Source organism: Apostichopus japonicus, chromosome 23 (genome assembly GCF_037975245.1).
Source record: "Apostichopus japonicus isolate 1M-3 chromosome 23, ASM3797524v1, whole genome shotgun sequence".
Taxonomy (NCBI): domain Eukaryota; kingdom Metazoa; phylum Echinodermata; class Holothuroidea; order Aspidochirotida; family Stichopodidae; genus Apostichopus; species Apostichopus japonicus.
Genome location: NC_092583.1, coordinates 8928917 through 8953923, shown reverse-complemented (window position 1 = coordinate 8953923; position 25007 = coordinate 8928917). Strand labels below are relative to the sequence as shown.

Genomic DNA, 25007 nt, shown 5'->3' with positions numbered 1-25007 from the left:
CCTATCTATCAACTGTCAAGTTACACCAGTTATGTCTTCAGCTGAAACAACCAACTGATTTTAGCATATGTGAATGTACTCATACTAACTTTACACTGCATGTAATCAAATCGGGCATAAATAAAGAACATTTCTTAACTCATTGAACTATTTTCGGTAAAGCTCAAGATTATGTTGTCACCTTGTAATACCTTCAACTGTGGAATATTTTATCATAAATTCAACACATTAGTATAGTCTAGTCACAATATTTTCCAAACTTCATAAACTTCTTTTCTACTGATGGTAAACTGGTGCACATACACACGATTCTATAGTAATAATTCACTTACTAAACTTAATCATACTTTTAAAGCACATTTTACACTTTACCAGATCACACGCCCGGTCTTGCCTGATCGGTACATCCGGCACATGATCCATGGGTCTGATCTACCATGAACCGGGATGTTCCGTAGCTATCTGTGGCAACCCGTACCGATCTGTAGCGGCCTTCAGATACGTGGAAAAGTATTGAAATTGTTTAAACACTTTCGAGTCTAACCAAGGATCAAAAACACTGTAGGAGGACCCGTAGAACCAGTAGACAACCAGTAGACGCTATGTAGCAACCCTATGTAGTGGACCATGTAAGGTGTGATCATGTGATCTGTTGTTACATATAGAAACAGATCGTGCCAAGTATTGGCACGTATACACTACGGCTTGATACAACTTGCTACGGGTTTGAACATGTTGTGAAGGGTTGGTAATATTAAACCCGTCATTGATATGTAACAGCCCGTAGAAAACAATATTGGAACCCGTAAGTTATACGTACATATACGGGATAGACCCGGGAATCTATCTGTAACAATCCTTATCAACCTGTAACAACGCCGTAGTAACCCATACTGGACCCATATCAACCCGTAACAACCCGTTCTGGATGCGCATCATCGCTTTGCACTACGGATTGTTCCAAATCGTTGCCCGATCTGGGAAAGTATGAAAGGGGCATTACCAATTCTTGCTGATTCAAGGCTTCCCTAGTCTGCTTCAAGACCTCTTGTAAGGCCATGGATTCTGTGGCATATTCCAGTTGAGACTTCACAAGTTCATCTTTTGTAGCTCTCAGACTTGATTTAGCCTCTTCCAGCTCCTGTAATGTAAATAGCACAGTGAATGAGACAAGAGGGATGCACCTCCCAGTGATTACTTGCCACATATTAAAATGTATACTAGCATTGAAGTATCTCAGGTCTAAAGGGAACATATTCTCCAAGTTGACAAATTCCTTCACATTATTTTCAGGCAGGCTGAACTGATAATATTTTGATCTTTACCTGAGGATGTGACTACTGCACATTTACTACCTGCCTCAGAGAAATCACATGTTCAAAGTAAATTAATGCAGAGATCTGTGACCTAACTTCCAAAAGAAACTTCCAGGAATGGTGGCCGAACAACTGTCTTTGTAAAATGAATGTAGCCCTATCACATTGAAGGACAGACGTTCAATTATATAAATTTGTTTGATTAATTTTATGTTTTGATGGTCAATGAGTCCCATAATATGATTTAATCTACTACATATTGTGCAATAGCACATACATAGTTTTGCTAGTGAACTTTAACAATTGGGACAATGTGGTATAACTTCAGTTTAGTAGAGAACTTCCATATAAACAAAACATTCCACCATACATTGCATCCCTCTGAAAGATCTGTCACTGATATAAAGAAATTAAATATTTTTACCTGTGTGAATCAAGAGAGACCTGTATACTAGGTGAAGAACTTAAAGATTTAAATACAATAGAGATCTTTTACTTGTGATGTGAAAGTTTTACGCCTAGAAGGATCTTTTTTTAAATTTCCACTTCTTGATTGTCTTACCTTTACATACATTGATTGACCTTGCTTAACCCTCAATGACCTTTGACCTCTATTAATATGTAAATACTAAAATTTACATCATATTAACTAAATATCACGCTTGCACAAAAATCCTTGAGACAAAGAGCTGTAAATATGTTTATCATTAGACCTCTAATGTTGACATCATAAACATTCCCTAATTTCTGAAAAAAAACATGTTGTGTTTGGAATGGTAAACTACAAACTCACTGTTACACCACTAGATCAAACAGAGAGGTCATCTTGTTGATAGTAAATAAATTTCTCATGACCCAAATTAGGTACCGTGGTCATCAGATATCTATAATCACATGATATGTGAAATCTAACCTCTTTCTGCTGCTGAAGTCTTCCCTCCACTGTTGCCTTCAATGTATCTTTGAATTGTTGTCTTTCCTCCTCTGTTGCCGTCGATGTATATTGTTGTCTTTCCTCCTCTGTTGTCTTTAGTCTTTCAGACAGCTGTTGTCTTTCCTCCTCTGTTATCTTTAGTCTGTCAGTGAGCTGTTGTTTTTCATTTTCTGATTCAGTTAGTTTGTGAGAGAGTAACTGTCTTTTGTCTTCTAATGCCTTTAGTTGATCTTTTAGTACTGTTTTGGTAAACTTTGAATCTGAAACAAACATATAAGATGCAAACATGGTTAAAGATTTTCTTCAACCCAAGAGATTTGGTTATGTTAATATACACAGTTCAATGTATGTTAATTATTTATGCTGTACAACCTTTCCGGAAAATATTGTGACAAACTTGCACCAAATTTAGTGAGCTCAAATTTGTGTCCAACTTTAGCATGTTATTAGAGGTGGCACTGCAAATTGACTTGGTTTTGATTTTGGCCCTACTTCTGAGCAATTTACCAAAGTTAAGACCCTTCAATGAACCTCCAATCTATCAAAGATATTGAGTTATCAATTTCAAAAGGAAAGGAAATTCCCAAATTTTACCAATCTTGTCTGAACATAAACTTTTGAGTATATCCTATTATAAGTTACATACCTATCCAAAGATTTGACTGTTATGTAAGACCTTGACATCTACATTGGTTTCTCTTTCTGGGTTTTAAGTATTTTACAGGCAATTGCTGTTATTAGATTTTTCCCCAACTTATTTACCACATTATTTGTATCAAATGGTGTTGATGGAGGGTCTTTTTCTTATCAACAATGGGTTAATAAAGATAAGTTAATACAATGATATATTACCTAAAATTGCATCTATTATATGTGTTGGCAATGCATTTGAATTTTTTTTCAGTTCATAGCATATTTAACTTTCAAGCTCTCTGATATAAACATACCTTGAGCTTGTTGGTAGAGGGTCAAAACTACCATCAATTTACTCAGTCCTTTGTCAGAGCATGCTCTCATTAAATAGTTGATGTCATCAACAGAAACCTTCCCTGCCTCTTTCAGATAGTGGACAAGAGATGAAAAGGGTGTATCACTCTTTATAAAGCCCTTTGATTTCTTAGCTGGAACTTCAAAGTAGTCAAGTAGCTTCTTACAGCTTTTTTTCTCAACCAATGACTCTGAGCACATCAGGAGGTTCTGAAAAGTCATGATGTCACTCTATAACAAAAAGGAAGACACAATATTAAATCAAATACATATAGCAGACCATAAAACAAAATAGAAGTAGAAATTTGAGGCATTGAGACAGCAACACATATTCATAGAAGATTTTATTATGATGAAGGTGTTGATTATGTGACTGTGGTTTATCTGAGTTCCTTCAACTACAATGGAATATATTTATTTCAGAATAAATTAAAAGTATTAAAAGCTGACAATTGGATGGATTGATTTTTATGCTGTACAGGAACATCCTTCAATACATGAAGTTGTATCAGTCAGATTGTTGTAGATTTATTCATGGCGCCACCAACCTAAAATGAAAGTTTATTGAGCTAAACATTATTCTCCAACTTTAACCAGTAAACACTACATTATGACCCATGATTGTGTGGGAATGTGATCATGGACGTAAACTACTTAAAATGTCTTCAACTCTGTACAATGTAGGTGGTCAGTAACATTAAAACACACACAAATCACCCTCTCCCTACCCCATTCTTACCTCTTACATTCTCCTTAATTATTAACAGTGTTGTTTTTCATGAGTTAACATATTAAATACTATGTCAACCATTGAGGCAGTGCTGTATTTTACACAGGTTTTTACTTACAGATTCATTTATTTAATCCTACAATCTTGCATTAGATATGGTAAATCAGACAGGACTGAATCAATACACTACTACAGTAACTTAGAAGCACTATAGGCTGGAAAGTATGGTGAATGCTTGTAAGATGCACAGCTGAACCACATGTGCTGCAGCTCAAATGCCTGAATAATCAAAGTCCATGTGCACTGTAAAGACTTCTTTTAAGATTGGTGTATACACTAAATTTTATGTGCAGCTACTGCACTATGAGTTTTACACAGCTTCATGAAAAAGAATGCATATGAAACATTTAATTATTGAAAACTATGCGAACTTATCAACTATAACTCTAAACTAAGTTTCCTGGGTTTATTAATCCTGTTAGACATAATTTACTAGTAAAAGGTCTGGCCTGATTACATGTTTAAACAAAATGCAAAAGTTCTTTGTGGTTTCGATGATGTTTCATGAGCAATTTTCTTTGTGAATGTGACGTAATGTATAGTTAGGGTGTACATGTTTGCAAGGGTTTCACGTTTCAAACTCTGATGACCCCAATTGACCTTTGACCTCCACCAAAAACAAGAGGCTTCTTTAACTCAATGTGGTATTTCTACACACTAAAAAAGAAGTCGGCCCAAGCTTCCAGTATTGAGATATTGTGATTACAATGATTTCACAATTGACCCCTGGTGACCCCAATTGACCTTTGCCCTCCACCGAAAATAGGCTTCTTTTACAGTATGTGGTACTCCTACACACCAAATATGAGGTCTCCCCATGATTCCCTCCTTGAGATATCGTGTTTACAAGGTGTTCACAATTTACCCCTGGTGACCCCAAATGACCTTTGACCTCCACCAAAAGCAAAAGGCTTCTTTAACTCAATGTGGTATTTCTACACACTAAATTAGAGGTCGGCCCAAGCTTCCAGTATTGAGATCGTGTTTACAATGTTTTGACAATTTGACCCCTGGTAACCCCAAATGATCTTTGCCCTCCACCGAAAATAGGCTTCTTTTACAGTATGACGGTGGTACTCCTACACACCAAATATGAGGTCTCCCCATGATTCCTTCCTTGAGATATCGTGTTTACAAGGTTTTCACAATTTACCCTTGGTGACCCCAAATGACCTTTGACTCCACCAAAAATAGGCTTCTTTTACAGTCTGAGATACTCCTACACACCAAATATGAAGTCTGCCCATGCTTCCCATTTAAGGTATCGTGTTTCCAAGGTTTTCACAATTTGACCACCGGTGAGTCCAAATGACCTTTGACTTCAACAAGGAACAATAGGCTTCTTGTACTAAATGTGGTACAGTATATACTCCTACACACCAAATATGAGGTCTCCCCATGATTCCCCACGATAGGCTTATTGTACTCAATGTGGTACATCTACACATTAAGTATGAAATTGGTCTAATCTTCCCTTCTTGAGATATCGTGTTTACTAGCTGGGCGTCACAAACGCACTCAGTCACACACACACACACACACGCACGCACGCACGCACACACACGCACGCACACGCACACATACGCCATCATAAATTCAAATGTTACGATTATCATCAAAACCAAAAAGGCCTTTAACAGGCAGACCATTGTTCTTACACTGGTTGACATGTGGTATAAATGCTTTCTCATGCCATGGGTAGCGATGATTATGTTTAATCCATGTGCATAGCAATTGCATACATTACACTGTCTGCTTGGTGACAGCTAATAAATGGCGGTCTTCACTATGTAGTTAATTAATGTAATTCATATTTAGACGATTGAGCAGGATATTGTGTATCAATACTTACACAAAAGGATATCTATAATCTTTACTGTCACAAAATTGACAGGAATAATGTGACATTTTACCACTGAAATGAACTACTTAAAATAGAACTGACATAAGACTGCCAACTGAATCGATGGAATCTCTATTAAAGTAAAGCCTGTACTTAGCTTCAACTTTTTCTCCTCAGAAGTAATGAAAAATTATTTCAATGGCTTTGTGAATATTGCAGTCTTTACTCTGTTGACAATGTGAAAATAATCAAATTTTCCCTTCTTTTTTGCCAAGTTTGACTAATTTGCACCTAAATAAACCACCCTACATCCAAAAATAGAAGCAAGCTTGTGTAAAACCATTTCATTAAGACTTTAATACTGTCATCAAATCAAGGTCTCATCACTACAGTATTTGCTATACATGTGCACTGGTGCCAAGCTAATCACCATGGCCTCAATTAAGATAAAAATATTGCCCTTCCTTTTTCTTGAAATTTTTCTCATATCATGGAAAATTGCACCTCTGGTGTTCTTAACAATATTTTACATTTATTTATGTCACATTTGTATATTTGACAGCCAAAATTATTGATAAAGGAACAAACACTTTTTTGTCTGAGCTGTATGCCATGCAACATTCATCTCGAATCACTTTTCATAGAATTGTTGGCCTAGATTTTCATTATATAGACATTATTGCCAAACAAAATGCACTTATCGCACTATTGAGACTATTTTGCATTCACTAATACCAAATTTTGACAGCTTGTAAGCTCAGAAAATAAGAAAAAATCCTTTCCAAATTTTGGGTGTTGCTCCAATATTGCAAAGTGCAAGAAGCATCCAGTGGCCTAAATTTTTAAAAACTATTTTGCATTTACTTTTCCACCATTTTGATCTCTCTCTGAACAAACAAGTTTTAGTTGTGTTTTAAAGAGAAATTCCGCATTCACTTATACCAAATTTGTAAAAGTTAGCAGCTTGTAAAGCTCAGAAAATAAGAAAAATTATTTGCCAAATTTTGGTTGTTGTCTATTATTGCAAAGTGCAATAAGCATCCAATGGCCTGAAGTTTTAAAACAATTTTGCACTCACTTTTCCACCATTTTGATCTCTCTTTTAATAAGCAAGTATATTTGTGTTCTTAATAAAATTTCGCATTCACTATTTAACAGGCCTGTAAAAGGTCGGTAAACGGGAAGCCCCTTGCCGGGAAATCTTGATAACTCGAGTGAAATCTCACACGCAGCAAAAAAAAAAAACAAGGTTAGAGAAAGAGCCAAAGAGAAAATAAAATTGAAAAAAAGATGATAATAAAAAACCAGAAACATTTATTAGTGTCTGGGTGTCTTTATTTCTCACTTGAAACATCCCAAAATAGCATCATAATTATTTAATACACTCAAAGGCATCGCCGCCGCAAGCCCGCTGAATCTCTCAAGCCAATGTTGGAAAACCTTGTTCAATTTCCCGCGAACACACTGCAGATTTCCCGCCGGTGTTCGTGCAGTACCTGGGAATTTTCCCAGGTACCTTGCCAAACAACTGTGAGCGCTTCCCCTGTCTAACACCTGTTGGTTAAACTTTTTTTTGGCACGTTTCCAAGGAACGTTTTATGTAGTACACGAGGCACAGCCAATACCATACATGCATATCACGATATCAAGGCCCCCATAGCTATGGCCATCTTTATTATGAAAGTAAACCACCGGTGTGAAGGTAAATACTTATTCCCCGTTCCTCGTTCGACATTCGCGAATGAGAAACTGCTACCTATTCAGTTACGTATTCTACGATGGTATCGACGTAACACCTCTGGCATGACAAAAGCTTTCTTACAAAATGTTCAACATTTGGTCGTGGTAAGAGGTTTATCTATGGGTCATATACTCTAATGACTATTAACAATGGTACCATAATGCATCTTGTCCGGTCCAAATAGTTCTTCACCAACTAAACTGACCACTACTTCATCAGTTCTTAAATTAATGTAACGGGACCTGAAAAAAATCACTTTAGGCCCTAATCACGACTAGAACGCCTTGGACCACCCAACTAATGAATCATCGGAACTCTAAAGACATTGTAGAAGGGTACCATAATGCGTCTTGCCCGGTCCAAAGAGTGCTTGACCAATTTAAATGACCACTAAATCATTACTGCTTTAATGAGTGTAACGGGACCATGAAAAAGCTTTGGGCCCTAATCCACGCAGCACGCCTTGGATCACCAAACCGATGATTAACATGAACTCTAAGGACATTGTAGAAGAGTACCATAATGCGTCTTGCGCGGTCCAAAGAGTACTTGACCAATTTAAATGACCACTAAATTATTACTTCTTTAATGAGTGTCATGCGATTCATTCAGGATGTTTCCTAGAAGTTTTCTGGAAAATGGGAAATAGTCACAATTTTCTTCGTTCCTTGTTTGAACGTTACTGCATGTGCCATTAATGCATGGTAGGCCTAGGGGATTGTTCATTACTTTGATTGTTTGTCCGGTTATAAGCTTCAGTTGAGCTTTGATGACAGTGCATGCCTGCTACAAGCCTGCCACAAACCTGCCACAAGCCTGCCACAATAACCACAAGCCCGCAACAAGCCTGCTACCAACCTGCTACAAGCCTATTACAGCCTTGCTTTAGCCCTGGTCATGGGCGGCGATCCGTACTTCAGAGTGGGGGGGGGGGGATATGACCTTGTTGACTATCTAAGCGTAGCGCCACCATGGGTTGGCGCGAAGCGTACAAGAAAATTTTGGGATTTACAAACCCTCTAGATGGCCGGAAACGGCACTTCCCGAGGTTTCCAAGCGGCATATACCCAATTATAGGGATATCATGTCCGAAATATCTTATAATCAGGATCCAAAATACTTCTTTTTTTTTAATATCGGGTGTTATTTTGGGAAAATTGCCCCTGTCAATCTTGTTTCAGGCACTACGTTAGAATGTTAGAGAGCTCTTTTCTATTATTCCATGAAGAAAATGGCCTCATGCAGGCTATTATAGGCCTATACACATGCAATACACAATTACACATAGTTACATTCCTAGGTACCGATTGCTAGGGCATCCAGGTAAAACGTGTATTAAGCATTACCCTGGTAACATGAGATTCTCAGCTGTTCGAGGGAACATACATGTACGTGTGTAGGCCTACTATAGGGCCTATATGAATACTATGAGGGTGCATATATGTACGATATCAATACGGTGGGCGCAATAATACATTTTGTTGTTATAGGGCCAATGAAGCCTACAGTCAACTATTCTTGCTTTATAAAGACGGTTTATTTGAAAATATCGCACTGCGTTTATGGTAGGCGAGAAATGAAGCTAAAAAAGAGCCGTACATTCACGATGATGCATATAAAGGCATGAAAATATTCTTATTCCCTGGCATTTGGTGGGGGGATATGGTGTGTTACATCCCCTCCACCCATTTTCATGGGGGGATATATCCCCCTTCCCCCCCCCCCCAGGATCGCCGCCCATGGCCCTGGTAAGATGCTGTCGCTTTATGCCACTGTGTCCAAATAACTCCCACATTGCAATTTTCCTCTTTGATTAGGCCTGAAATTTCGTAAATGATTTGCGCAAGTTAAAGTGTTATATATGCTGACATATCAATGAATTCGGAAGTTATTTAGAGGTAACGTTCTAAAATTGTAAAAGCTTTCCTACAGAATTTGGCCATATATAGACATGCGGCCAGGGACGTCGCTAGAGGGGGTGTAGGGGGTGTTCCCCCCCCCCCAATCTTGGTAAAACTGACGATAGTTGGAAAATTTGAGTGCGACAGTCGGAATTCCCTACTGTCGCACTCTAATTTTTCCGACTGTCGCACTCTAATATTCATATATTCTTGAAATTTGTGAGTGACCTAAAACTTTCGGTCAAAATTGACCTTTAATCAGTCATATTTACCACGTTTTCCTTGTCAAATTGAGAAATTGTATCTCGTGATCCTTATACTCCACCATACAAAACTTCGTATGATTTTGAATACTGTAAAAAAAATGCCTAATAGAAATACCGTACATGGTATACAATTAAAACGCTCAATGCTAATCTACGGAAGCTTAAAAATGCCATCAACATAAGAAACACTTTGCCCTATAAGGTGAAATTTTTTAGTAAATTGTTTAGAGTACAAGATAAAATCTTATCAAAAAACAGAAAAATGTTAGATTGCTCAGTTGCTTTAACTGAGCAATTGAACAACTTTCTGAAAAATGTTTATTTGACAACTTATCATATCTCGTGTATTGGACGTTTTGCTGCAAAATGTTCAAATGTTCACTTCATTCCATCTGAGCAACTAAAAAATTTTCTGCAAAATGTTTAATTGACAACTTACCTTATCTCGTCAAATGGACATTTTTTGGCAAAATGTTCAATTGTTCACTTCATTCCAACTGAGCAATTGAAATATTTTTTGGGCAATATGTATAATAGACAACTTATCTCGTCAACTCAACCGTTTTTCTCCAAAATTTTTAATTGTTCATTTCATTCCAAATGCTCCAAATTCCAAATCCTTTTTCATGTGAGTGATAAATAGTCTCACCCCCTCCCCCCCCCCCCCAAGAAAATAATATTAAGCGTGCTAGGATAAAGCACTGCATTTTGGGGTAATTTCACTATGTCGTCGAATATAACTTGTTGAAAGTTTGTTGTTTTCCTCTTTGTTAGCTTTTGTAGTTAGTAGTCTATGTAGCCTATCAAGCAGATAACTTATACTCAGTTGCTTACTCGCTTAACCAGAGTGATTATAAGTTTGTGAAGTGAGGGCAAGGGGTACAACAGTACCGAAAAAAAGTTCGGAACAAAAAAGCAGTCGCGAAAGATAGGGTGTCTGACTGACAATGACCGTATCGTTGACGAGTAGTGCTGGGGGAGGGGGGGGGGGGTACAAGGCAGCAGTCGGAATTTTCCGGCTCCAAAACCCATCCAGTTGGAATTTCAGCCACTACACCCCCCCCCCCAATCATCAGACCTTAGCTAAGTCCCGACATGCGGCCATGAATAAGAATTCATATGACCCAATGGTTGGGTGGTCCAAGGCGTGCTAGCCTTGATAAGTGCCTAAAGTGATTATTTTCGTGGTCCCGTTACACTAATTGAAGAAGTAATTATTAAGTGGTCATTTAAGTTGGTCAAGCACTCTTTGGACCGGGCAAGACGCATTATGGTACCCTTCTACAATGTCCTTTGACTTCTTATGACCTATTGGTTGGGTGGTCCAAGGCGTGCTGGTTTTGATTAGGGCCCAAATGTTTTATTTCAGTTCCTGTTACATTTATTTTAAAAATTGTTGATATAGTGGACATTTTAATTGGTCAAGCACTCTTTGGACCGGGCAAGACGCATCATGGTATCCTTCTACAATGTCCTTAGAGTTCATGTTAACCATCGGTTTGGTGATCCAAGGCGTGCTGCATGGATTAGGGCCAAATGCTTTTTCGTGGTCCCGTTACACTCATTGAAGAAGTAAGGATTTAGTGGTCATTTAAATTGGTCACGCACTCTTTGGACCGGGCAAGACGCATTATGGTACTCTTCTACAATGTCCTTAGAGTTCATGTTAACCATCGGTTTGGTGATCCAAGGCGTGCTGCATGGATTAGGGCCAAATGCTTTTTCGTGGTCCCGTTACACTCATTGAAGAAGTAATGATTTAGTGGTCATTTAAATTGGTCACGCACTCTTTGGACCGGGCAAGACGCATTATGGTACTCTTCTTTAATGTCCTTAGAGTTCATGTTAATTATCGGTTTGGTGATCCAAGGCGTGCTGCATGGATTAGGGCCCAAAGCTTTTTCGTGGTCCCGTTTCACTGATTAAAGAAGTAATGATTTAAAGGTGATTTAAATTGGTCAAGCACTCTTTGGACCGGGCAAGACGCATTATGGTTCTCATCTACAATGTCCTAATAGTTAATGTTACCGATTAGTTAGGTGGTCCAAGGCATGCTGCATGGATTAGGGTCCAAAGCTTTTTCGTGGTCCCGTTACACTAATTGAAGAAGTAATGATTTAGTGGTAATTTTAATTGTTTAAGCACTCTTTGGACCGGGCAAGACGCATTATGGTACTCTTCCATAATGTCCTTAGAGTTAATGTTACCCATTGGTTAGGTGGTGCAAGGCGTGCTGCATGGATTAGGGCCCAAAGCTTTTTCGTGGTCCCGTTTCACTCATTCAAGAAGTAATGATTTAATGGTCATTTTAATTGGTCAAGCACTCTTTGGACCGTACACGACGCATTATGGTACTCTTCTACAATGTCCTTAGAGTTCAAGTTAACCATTGGTTTGGTGATCCAAGGCGTGCTGCATGGATCAGGCCCAAAAGCTTTTTCGTGGTCCCGTTTCACTCATTAAAAAAGTAATGATTTAATGGTCATTTTAATTGGTCAAGCACTCTTTGGCCCGGGCACGACGCATTATGGAACCTTTCTACATTGTCATGAGCGTTCATAGGACCCATTGGTTGGGTGGTCCAAGGCGTGCTGCATGGATGAGGTCCCAAAGCTTTTTCGTGGTCCCATTTCAGTCATTGAAGAAGTAATTATTTAGTGGTCATTTAATTTGGTCAAGCACTCTTTGGCCCGGGCAAGACGCATTATGGTACCCTTCTACAATGTCCTTGGATTTCCTATGAACCATTGGTTAGGTGGTCCAAGGCGTGCTGGTCTTGACTGGGGCCTAAAGATTTTTGCAGGTCCATTTACATACATTAAGGTAGTGATGATTAAGTGGTCAGTTTAATTGGTCAAGCATCCTTTGGACAGGGCAAGGCGCATTATGGATCCCTTCTACATTGTCACTAGCGCTCATATGACCCATTGGTTGGATGGTCCAAGGCGTGCTGCATGGATTAGGGCCCAAAGCTTTCTCGTGGTCCCGTTTCAGTCATAGAAGAAGTAATAATTTAGTGGTCATTTTAATTGGTCAAGCACTCTTTGGACCGGGAAAGACACAATATGGTACCCTTCTACAATGTCCTTGGACTTCCTATGGCCTATTGGTTAGCTGGTCCAAGGCGTTCTGGTCTTGACTGGGGCCTAAAGATTTTTGCAGGTCCATTTACATACATTAACGTAGTGATGATTTCGTGGTCAGTTTAATTGGTCAAGCACTCTTTGGACCGGGCAAGACGCATTATGGTACCCTTCTACAATGTCCTTGGACTTCCTATGACCCAATGATTGGGTGGTCTAAGTCGTGCTGGTTTTGACTGGGGCCTAAATGTTTTTGCAAGACCATTTACATACATTAACGCAGTGATGATTTAGTGGTCTGTTTAATTGGTCAAGCACTCTTTGGACCGGGCAAGGCGCATTATGGGACCCCTCTACAATGTCATTAGCGTTCACATGACCCATTGGTTGGGTGGTCCAAGGCGTGCTGCATGGATTAGGGCCCAAAGCTTTCTCGTGGTCCCGTTTCAGTCATAGAAGAAGTAATAATTTAGTGGTCATTTTAATTGGTCAAGCACTCTTTGGACCGGGAAAGGCACAATATGGTACCCTTCTACAATGTCCTTGGACTTCCTATGGCCTATTGGTTAGCTGGTCCAAGGCGTTCTGGTCTTGACTGGGGCCTAAAGATTTTTGCAGGTCCATTTACATACATTAACGTAGTGATGATTTCGTGGTCAGTTTAATTGGTCAAGCACTCTTTGGACCGGGCACGACGCATTATGGTACCCTTCTACAATGTCCTTGAAATTCATGTTAACCATCGGTTTGGTGATCCAAGGCGTGCTGCATGGATTAGGGCCCAAAGCTTTCTCGTGGTCCCGTTACACTCATGAAAAAAAGTAATGATTTAGTGGTCATTTAAATTGGTCAAGCACTCTTTGGACCGGGCAAGACGCATTATGGTACCCTTCTACAATGACTTTAGAGTTCATACGACCCATTGGTTGAGTGGTCCAAGGCGTGCTGGTTTTGATTAGGGCCCAAATGTTTTTATTTCAGTTCCTGTTACATTTATTTTAAAAAATTGTTGATTTAGTGGTCATTTTAATTGGTCAAGCACGCTTTGGACCGGGCAAGACGCATTATGGTATCCTTCTACAATTTGTTAAGAATTCCTATGACCCATTGGTTAGGTGGTCCAAGGCGTGCTAGTCTTGATTAGGGCCTAGAGTGATTTTTTTCAGGTCCCGTTACATTAATTTAGAAACTGCTGAAGTAGTGGTCATTTTAGTTGGTCAAGAACTATTCGGACCGGAAAAGATGCATTATGGTACCCTTCTAAATATTCATTAGAGTATATGACCCATAGATAAACCTCTTACCACGACCAAATGTTGAACATCTTGTAAGAAAGCTTTCGTCATGCCAGAGGTGTTACGTCGATACCATTGTCGAATACGTAACTGAATAGGTAGCAGTTACTCATTTGCGAATGTCGAACGAGGAACGTGGAATAAGTATTTACCTTCACACCGGTAAGTAAACCTTGTAATAACTTATGTTTTAGGCCACTTGGCATGATTAACTAAATGCTAAATATTGTTTCCAAGTTCTTGTAGAAAACGTTAACTTCGCAAAATACAATTAGTTGTGTGTTTGTAGTTACGTGAGATCAGTGGCGTGGGAAGGTACTTTTGAGTGGGGGCTGAAGACTAATGGCCGGCCCGGGGAGGGGTCTAAGGGGAGGGGGTGTCCCCCTTTTTGGAATTTTTTTGCATTTCCAGGTAGCCTCAGATGCAAATTGGTGCAATATAGCACACTTCAACACCCACTCCATTTTGTAAACTTAATTTTGTATTTTCACCAGGCCTTAGATGCAATTTGGTGCTCCAAATGGGATTTTTTTTCTCATTTGGAAATGAAAAGGGGTTTTCTGACTTGCGAAGCGGGGGGGGGCGGAATGATACTTCCGCCCCTCCACATTTTTCACTGGGGGAGGGGGGGGCTGATTTTCACAGTTTTTTCTCCATACAGTTAAGTGAATACGTTGTGTATTGAGTATAAATTTATCGCGAATAATAATAAAGGCTTACTGGGCGTCCTTTCTAAAGGATTTTTATTTCATTTGTTTTTATTTTTATCGTGAACCATATCCCATCTATCTCTCTGCTCCGAGCCATGCGGCACACTGTGCGTAAAAACTCATAGCATCCATCGCGCACTCGATTGCTAAACTACACGTGCTCGCTCCAGCTCCCACTGATGTGTAGCGATCAGTGGCTCACTTGCATCTCATGTAACTTTACGATGTTTGTTTACATTACATAATTATAATTGATGTGGTACAATGTGACAGCCGGGGTATAGATTTATAATAAATTATTATCAGACTGGTTTGATTACGTGAGATGAGACTACTTTGAGTTTTGTCAAGGTAGTAACTCGAGAAACTGACACACTAAAATAGTTTGTTTTAAAAATTATATTTATTAGCTTTTTAAGTTCAAATTAGCAGGCGCGGATCCAGAGGGGGGTCCAGGGGGTCTGGACCCCCCTGCTCTTGGCCAAAAAAAAAGGGAGAAAAAAAAGAGAAAAAAAGAGAGAGAAAAAGAGAGAGAGAAAAAAAAATTAAATTAAACATCCACGGCATTTGTTATCTCCAATCTACCATGAAGAGAGATCATCAATAAAACTAGCTAACTCGTACTGATGCAGATACATTTCGAGTGAGTAGGTGTGTAGGTGCTTTGCATGTCTAAATTGAAGGGGGTTCCCTGTTGTACTTAAATATCCAAGAATTTTACAAAGGATAGAGGGAAACCCACTCCCCTTAGACCCTAGGATGACTGGAGGCCAAACCCCTCACCCTTCCAGAATCCTGGATCCGGCCCTGCATCAAACAGTGGTGACGGAACGGTAGGGGGACTGGGGGCTAAAGGCATTATGATTTTTGTATCATCTCACTCATCTGATTTGTATTACCATATTTCATAGATTGTTTTTTTCTCATCAATTGAGAAATTGGAGACATAAGATCCATATTTTCAGGCTAGGTACATGCAGCTTAGAGTACTCGGGAAGTGCCGTTTCTGGCAATCTGGGGGGTTTGTAAAGCCAAAAATTTCTGGTACGCTCCTCGCCAACCGATGGTGGCGCTCCGCTTAGATAGTCTTATACGTTCAGGCGCGGCTGGACCAGTCAGACCCCCCCCCCCTGTCACAAATCCTGCATCCGCCCCTGATTAGCACTGGTCTTCGATGATCGCAAGTTGTTTTAAATCGCCAAAAAGGTGCACCAAATGGCACCAATTACATCCTTATTTTTCAAAAATCTGTACCTTGCGAGGGGGGCACATCCCCCCTCACAAACCCCCTGCTCCGCTGGGTGGTACAATGGCTGTTTCACAGCAATATGGTTCGAGGGAATTGATACCTTCCTTGCCGGGAAAAAAAACATTTTTTACAGCCCTGTTCACTAATGCCAAATTTGTAAAAGTTAGCAGCTTGTAAGCTCAGAAACTAAGAACAAATAGTTGCCAAATTGTGTGTTTAGCTCTAATATTACAAAGTGTAAGAAGCATCCAATGGCCTAAATTTCTTTATAAAAGAAAATTGCAATAACTTTTCCACCATTTTGATCTCCCTCTTAACAAACAAGCAATAGTTGTGTTCTCAATAAAATTCCGCATTCACCGATACCAAATTTGTAAATATTAAGCAGCTTGTAAGCTCAGAAAATAAGAAAAACTATTTTCCTAATTTTGTGTGTTGCTAAATTATTGCAAAGGGCAACAAGCATCCAATGGCCTAAATTTCTTTATAAAAGTTTGCACTCACTTTTCCACCATTTTGATCTCCCTCTTGATAAACAAGTATTAGTTGTGTTCTAAATAAAATTCCGCATTCACTGATACCAAATTTGTAATAATTAGCAGCTTATAAGCTCAGAAAGTAAGAAAAAATATTTTCGAAATTTTGTGTGTTGCTCTAATCTTGCAAAGTGCAACAAGAATCCAATGGTCTAAATTTTTCATAAAATTTTGCACTCACTTTTCCACAATTTGGATCTCCCTCTTTGAAAACAAGTAATATTTGTGTTCTTAATAAAAATTCCGCATTCACCAGTAACAATTTTGTCTATATTTGAAGTAATGAAGACTAAGAAAATAAGGAATACCAATTTTACTTTTACATTGACAGTACGAAAAACCTTCATGAAAACCTTACCAGAATCAGCAAAGCCCAAGAAAAAATGTCTTTATTTTTCTTTAAAATTTGCAAAGTAGATCTCAAAACATGTAAGAGTGTCTTCTCCTCAGGCTTGTTTGCATAGAATGATACCCAATTTGTTGAGCTTCAATCAAAGGATTGCTTTAATAAAAGTTAAAAATAGTCCCAATTTTTACCATAGGCCTATATATCCTGTATTAATACTTACTGTGTGATATTCATATACTTCTCCAGTTAACTTGGTAACCAAAAACAATCTGTTTATGTTATTATTGATCCTGATTCTCAAGGAATAACCAGGAACTTTAAAACAAGCCAAGATATGACCCCCAGAGATGGAAGAATGACCCCCGGAGATGAAAGAATGACCCCAAGATGAAGAGTAAACAACAACTTGTCTACCCTCACCACCAACATCAGCCCATAATATAAATATTAATCCTTTCTCTTCACTGACTGTTATACTCAGTGCATCGCTATACTGTGTGTTTGTATATTCCTGTTCTATTTCTCCCTCACTATTGCACATGAAAGCTCTCATATAGCCTGTACAGATAAACAGTTTATTATTACTAACTGTTATATCCCAGGGCCCTTCTCTATCTATTAATCCTTTAAAGGTGATTGTCTTCTTTATTATCAATTTTCTCGCATCTAAGACAATCACCTCTTTGGATCTAAACAAACCGACATAGACCAACCCATCTCTGGTTGTCATACACGAGGCGTCACCGTTAAACTTCCCATGATTGACCAGACCGCCATTACTACTATCGTACAATGCTATCGTATTCATACAACGCGTTAAAAACAGACGATCATCCAGTAAACAAACAGACCGCCATGATGAACCAAACTCGGTAAATTCCTCAGAAAAATAGGGATCTGACCTCAATAATAACGGGTTTTTTCGAGAATCAGGATCTAATTGTAACATAAACAGATCAATAAAGCTACATTTTGTCGTGGTGTTATATCCAGCGACAGCCAAACGGCCTGTATCTAGCACGTCCATGGACCACACTTTATAATCATTTCGTACGGTGAATCGTGGTATAGTTGTATGCACTCTGTGTCTGTGGAAGGCAAAAAGTGAAAAGTTAGGTCAGGGTTGGAAGGTTGTATCCATGGTGACGAAGAATTTAGAGTTGATTTTTAGATCGAAGGAAATGTTGATGAACAGCTCTCAGCCTGCGAAGTAGCTATACAGCTAGGTCCTACAAACGGCGCTAAATTCTTTAAAAGTTGTTGATTTATGCATGGAACTACAAAGTCGTTACCCACAATAGCACTTAATGTCCAGAGCAAACTATTCGACATGGTAATCTCGAAGATATAAGAAATGAGACGTTCAAGGCCTAATAATTAGGATACTGGCCTAACTCTAGATCCATGACTTAAAGTTATGCTGTATTGGCCCCGAATATGCTAGATATTCAAATATGGTCACCTTTGGTCAAAATTCTTAAACTGATTTTATTACAACCTTCGAAGAAATTTTCCTCACTTGGACATTCAGTCATCTTGTGTGTTCTTTAAAAATATCTGAGAACAATTTGGAGAGTAAAAACCTGCAGGAAAATACTTGTCGAAATCTTCTAGCAATTATAGCGTTTTCCCATTAATTAAGAACCCTTTTCTTGCATAACACGTGAAGAAATTACATTTCCGCATTAATGTATATATGGCGAATGGAGTTAAAAGTGCTAGAAATTGGAAAATCGACCGAATAAAATACTTTCCTATTAAAATATCTTATCACTAGCAAAACATTTGACATAATTACTGTGTGTTTATGAAACAAAATTTCTCTCACATATAGCAACACCGACTAGTCCTTGTTAATAGGAATTTTCAGTAAAATTGAAGAAATTGCATTGGCTATATTTTGTTTGCTTGAACACGACTTATTTATCTTCAATATTCATCGTTATCATACGCGTGTACTGATGTAACGTTCTGATTCAACTTTTCCTGTGTGTTGACCACATGCATGCAGTACATTTTAATTCATTCGCATTTAGCGCCAACAACTGAGAGAAAGAGACACACTGTCACAAGTTGTAAATGATGGCGCTATTCCAAAAAGCTAACTGTCAAAAGGCTCCGCTAATGATGATTGGTGGCGCTATTAAAGAAAGCAAACTTGGTCTAAATTTTTCCCGGGGGGGGGGGGGGACTTCAGACAGAAGTTTAGTCTTGAGTTTTTGACGTATTATAGTCCAACAAAAAACAAAGGACAAGTTTCACTTCTAGTAATTATGTTTCTACACTGAAAAAATAAACTAGTCAATATTGCCACGGACTAACGTTAAATTAGTCTGTAACGTTAGTCAATGCACACGGACTAGCAAAAATCTTCGTTTCATCGCTGCTTCTTAGTTAGTTTACACTGACTAAGGAAAATATAATCGCAGCTTAGTCGGTGGCGACGGACTAATGTATTTTAACCCATGGACTAAGAACGATACGGACACCCGATTTACGCCATAATCGTAGCTTAGTCGGTGTCGACAGACTAATGTATTTTAACCCAATTCGATTCACTTCAATTTGGAAACCGAGAGGCAACGGCAGCTTGCTGGGCTTGGCATAGTTTCATACGATCACTCTAAGCAACTTTCAACCGTAAATCACCCAAGAAGGTCTTTAGAAGAATGGAGGTATTAACTGCATCATCGGCCTACCTGTTATTCCTTTAATTTGAAGGTAAAATTAAAGTTAATTGTTAGGCCACTGGCACTAGTACTGTATTATGGTTAGTGTAACGCTACCGTTGTCACGTTGGCGTTTCGCAATACACAAGTGCAATGACAGTGAGTAGCCTATAGGCTTCTACTGGGTACTGCAGTGCATTCTCAACACTAAAGTGTGCATCCTAAACACCAATTAACAATGTGTTATGTGTGTATTGGGCTAGATTGAACAGTGGCATATAATCTTCTTATTTATTCCCAAACAAATGCTGGAACTATAAGGCTCAATAGTTTATTTGAAGTCTACACTCATTTGGTAAAGATTTCCTGTAATTTCCCATGTGAATCTAAATGGGTAGGCTTTGTGATATTGAATAAGCAAGGCTAGACCTTCAAACGTACAGTCACAGTAGGCTGAACAAATTATGTTGGCTAGTCAACGGTATTATATGTTGCGAGCAGTCAGGATGCACGCTTCAGTTCTATTTAACCTTTTCATTTATCATTTTTTAGTATTTAATTTCCGGTCACGCCCAGGAAACAATTGCGACATTCCTTCACGGTCGACTTGCTTACTGTAAGAAGTATTAACCGTTTTTTCTCAGGAAAGCTTGATAGTCTGAAGTTATTATAACATGTGCTTTTAGTATACTGCCAAAAGAGTAAGTTGTTGTATTTGTATTGATATTTTATGTAGAACTAACGGAAAATTTAGTATGTTTAGTTTGGTCTAATTGCACGTTTTTTTTTTCTGTCCAATGTAGTGCAGGGTTCACTTGCGCGAATTCAAATTATTCTGTTTATGTATATGTATATGCATCGATTCTTAGATTATGATGTTTTTTTGACATTTATTTGTAATTCAAGCATATCTGTTTAGAAGCAAAGTTTAAAGGTTAAGATTAATTAGTTTTCTCTTTTTGATCCTAGATTGAATGAAACTCATTGGCGTAAATAATAGATCAGATGATACAGTTTAACGCAGTTGCTAAAACTCTGGGTATTCTCTAGTCTTCGCCGGTCCATTATATACTTTAGTACTACTAGTAAGACTATATCAAAACGACCGAAGACAAACTTAGTGTAACAAAGTACTGATTCTCCTCTAGCCTAGGTCTAAACAGGCTTGTTATGTGAGCAAGCAAAATAACAACTAAAAACGATTAGGCCTTTAAATAAGTTGGCTCAGTGCATTTCTGTTTCTAAAATTTTATATTTTTAAAGATCATAAAAACAAACAAAGATTTAGCCCATGTTTTATTATCTCTGTATTCTGGGCATTTGATTCTGGTTGCAATGGTGATGACACTCTCGTTCAAATTTTCAGCTTTATACAGTCTGCTTCAAACTTTGGGATTGTTTTTTGAGACTATAGTGGAAGCAAATCTCACATAACTTTGTGGTGACAACTTTATTATTTTTTTTTTCAAATGATGAATACTTTGCTGTTTCTTTCTTCCAGCAGGAATTGAAAAGCCAAATATCTAAGTCAAGGGTGAGCTTTCCTGTGATGTACGACACCAGTGTGGAGGCAACAACAGAAGAGGAGAACTGTGTTATATATGGCTTAAAGACATGTTTTAAGATGATATATTGGTACCCTTCGCAGAACAAAAGAGTTTATCCAAGAGTCCAAAAAGCAAAGGAACAAGTACCATAGAGAAAAAAGATGGAAGAGTGAGTTTAACTATTGTACCCAACTGTTTAATGATATTTAAGATACTTTTCATAACCTGTTTTAAAAAAAAACCAGTCTAGTATATCATTTACGTGCAAGCTTCATAAGTTTGGTCAAATTTTCACTGATCTGTAGAGCGGGAGTCCAGAGGGTTTGGTTAGCTGGGAAGGTAACCAATTGCCTGGTACATCACAATGTTCACAATGCATTCCTGTATATGAAACCTGATGACTGGCAAACCGACTGTGGTGGATGTGGCTGGAAGAGCAATTTTAAAGTCACCTAATAGCTAACCTAGAGCAGCTTTCATGGTAACCACATCAAAGTAAGAACAATGTGTCAGGTGTGGCCCCAAGAGCAACAAATGGCCATTGCCAGTAATTATTGGTGGTGGGGTACCCCTGCCAGTGATCTATAATTGACCCCTCACGGCTGACCTAGGTCAGCTCATGAGGTAACCACTTGAAACCTACTGGAAAATGTTGGTTAGGACTTCAGATACAAGGGATGGGCATTGCCAGTAATTTTTATTGGTGGGGTACCCCTGCTAGTAGACCCCCAATATGCCCATCCCCTCATTGACCTAGGTGAGCTCATGATTTGACCAGTTGAAACCTACAGGAAAATGATAGGTATCACTTCATATGTAAGGATGGGCATTTCCAGTATTTTATATTGGTGGGCCACCACTGCCAGAGTCCGCCCATCCCGTACATATAGAATCCTGTCAAAAATTTTCCAGTAGTATTCAACTGGTTAAATCATGAGCTGACCTAGATCAATGAGGGGGGGGGGGCTTTTTGGGGGTCTACTAACAGGGGTACCCCACTAATATAAATTACTGGAAATGCCCATCCCTTACATATATATAGAGTCCTGCCAATCATTTTACAGTAGTTTTCAACTGGTTACCTCATGAGCTAATCTAGGTCAGTGGGGGATGGGCATTTTGGGGGTCTACTGACAGGGTTACCCCACCAATGTAAATGACTGGAAATGCCCATCCCTTACATATGAAGTGATACCTATCATTTTCCAGTAATTTTTCAACTGGTTATCTCATGAGCTGACCTAAGTCAATGAGGGAATGGCCATTTTGGGGGTCTACTGGCAGGGGTACCCCCCCCCCAATATAAGTTACTGGAAATTCCCATCCCTTACATATGAAGTGATACCATTTTCCAGTAGTTTTCAACTGGTTACATCATGAGCTCATCTAGGTCAATGGGGAATGGGCATTTTGGGGGTCTACTGGCAGGGGTACCCCACCAATAAAAATTACTGGCAATGCCCATCAGTTGTATCTGAAGCCCTAACCAACATTTTCCAGTAGGTTTCAAGTGGTTACCTCATGAGCTGTCCTAGGTCAGCCTTGAGGGGTCAATTATAGATCACTGGCAGGGGTACCCCACCACCAATAATTACTGGCAATAGCCATTTGTTGCTCTTGGGGCCATACCTGACATATTGTACTTACTTTGATGTGTTACCATGAAAACTGATCTAGGTTAGCTATCAGGTGACTTTAAAATTGCTCTCCCAGCCACACCCACCACAGTCGGTTTGCCAGTCGTCTGGTTTCATATACAGGAATGCACTGTGAACATTGTGATGTACAAGGCAATTGGTTACCTTCCCAGCTAACCAAACCCTCTGGGATCCCGGTCTATTGGGATCATTATTAACATGATTAACATAATTATTAAGCTTTGAGAAATAACTTGGTGTTATGCTGTGCAAAGCTTATAATAATTTGGTAAAGCTGCTATTCCTGGCTTATAATTTGAGGGACCTAGATTTAAATGTATACCTCCCAATATGTTATAAAATTTTAATGTAAATGTATGTTTATGATAATGTGAGTTATCATGTGCTATATCTGTATCTGTGCTTACACGTATATCATATTTTCTGTTCACAGGTCAATAATGGTGCAGATTTTGGCTTCCTGAAGACAAGTGGGAGGCCATTTGTAGTTAAGAGAAACACTCTTTGTTCGTGAAGACTTAACTGGTGTCGATTTGGGGTACCACTTTAAAACGAAAGTCATGAGGAACCCTTGCCCAAGACTCAACTTTGCATTATTGTGCAGTGCTATACTTTTGCGATTCATGTTTGATCCATTAACTTGTCTTAACTTTGTTGGAAAAAAAATCAGATTTTCAGATTTTATTTACAGTGATTTCTTCTCTATCTGTCGAAAGTCAGCCTTTTGTAGACATCAGAAGTTTTATCAGAAATAAATACTGCCAACGTACACATTATTTGTGTTTCTTCTGCTCTCTTTTCTTTCAGTGATACTAGTCAGTGAAACTAGTCGGGTTTAATTCTTTCAGTGAATCTAGTCAGTGCAACTAGTCAGTTGATACCGACTAAGAAAGGTTAGTCGGGAGAGGCACCATCCTGACTAATGTAAAACCTGCTATAAACTAGTCGGTGGCTCATATAAATTAGTCGGTAAAGACCGACTAATGTCACCAACTAATGTAACTGACTAATAAACATTTACCGACTAAAAATTGTTGATCGACTAAGCTGACGGACTAAGATGACCGACTAAGAAATCCAACAGACTAAGGAATAAATTAGTCGGTATAGCAACTGACTAAGGCTATGTTAGTCGGGAGAGGCACCAGATGGACTAACGTTTTGTTAGTCGGTGAACCAATTTAAGTTTTCAGTGTATAGTTACACAGGTTTCCAAAATATTTACCTTCAAAATATGTTAAAACTTTGGAATGATCACTTAAGGGTCCAGAGATCGATGACGTGAGCGCCTCAGTGCAATCCTAAATCCATTGTTAATCCATTGTTTAAAATTCTATCAAATCCACCAGAACATGTACTTTATCTCCACAAAAGCAACAAAGCACCATTGGGTGACATCGAAAAATTTGCAATGAATCTTAATTTGGCATTTGAGGCCATAAACGTCTTTACGGTGAGTTTTGTGTTATAAATGAGAAACTAACCTAATGGTCTTTGTATAAGGCTAAATACGGTCAAGTACTTTCAAAGGGATGAACCTCATTTATATAAAGGTACATCCAACATGGGCTGATAACATATGTGTTTAAAGGTCTACAACATATCGACTTTAATTATGCACCTAAAGTCATCCTCTATGTCTACCAGGCTAAGCTTTGACATTAAACATTTGTGTTTAATCCAGGGGCGATTGACACGATGCGGGGGGATCCGATGGGCAACGTTTGTAACAAAGACATTAAAAAATGCTCCGTTTCATAGATTAGATGTACCCACTTTGAACAAGTACCGTACTTTTTCATTTTGTATTTTTTAAAAAGAGAGATTTTTTTTGAGACATTTAGGAAAAGTGAAAACAGGAAGTGCCATTGTGCTGATAAATTAAAGTAATCAATCGGAATGTGCTGTATCGTTGTCGTATTAAAATTATTGTTGTGGTACAAAATGCAGAGAGGGTCCATTTTATCGGCGATTTGAGTTGGCTTTGTGCTTTACCTCCTCAATGCAACACCTTGATGTCCTGCTACCCTTCAAAACTAAACCTTTTCCCGCATTTCAGGAGTTAGAAGCCCGGTTTATTTTCAGTATACAACATTGCCAATATATAGGACAATGTAAAGTAAACACATAATT

The 25007-nt window shown here is 38.7% G+C and overlaps 1 protein-coding gene and 1 long non-coding RNA gene across 4 annotated transcripts in view; one reads left to right on the top strand and one right to left on the bottom strand.

Moving 5' to 3' along the window:
* Nucleotides 1–25007, bottom strand: part of LOC139964432 (uncharacterized) — a 44383-nt gene that overhangs the window by 18436 nt on the left and 940 nt on the right. Inside the window, exons 3-7 of one of the 3 annotated variants that reach the window (XM_071965986.1) lie at nt 17221–18088; nt 3198–3468; nt 2343–2510; nt 2230–2306; nt 1004–1141 (exon numbers count right to left, since the gene is read on the bottom strand). In XM_071965986.1, the coding sequence (XP_071822087.1) occupies nt 1004–1141; nt 2230–2306; nt 2343–2510; nt 3198–3468; nt 17221–18088 (1522 nt within the window). Of the gene's footprint in view, nt 1–1003; nt 1142–2229; nt 2511–3197; nt 3469–17220; nt 18089–18519; nt 18569–25007 lie in introns of those variants that run through there. The other 2 variants (XM_071965984.1, XM_071965983.1) reach the window with 2 other exon arrangements.
* LOC139965032 (uncharacterized) lies at nt 19281–24081 on the top strand. Its single transcript, XR_011792158.1, has 3 exons — nt 19281–20370; nt 21171–21385; nt 23308–24081. It is a non-coding gene; the product is annotated as an uncharacterized lncRNA (long non-coding RNA).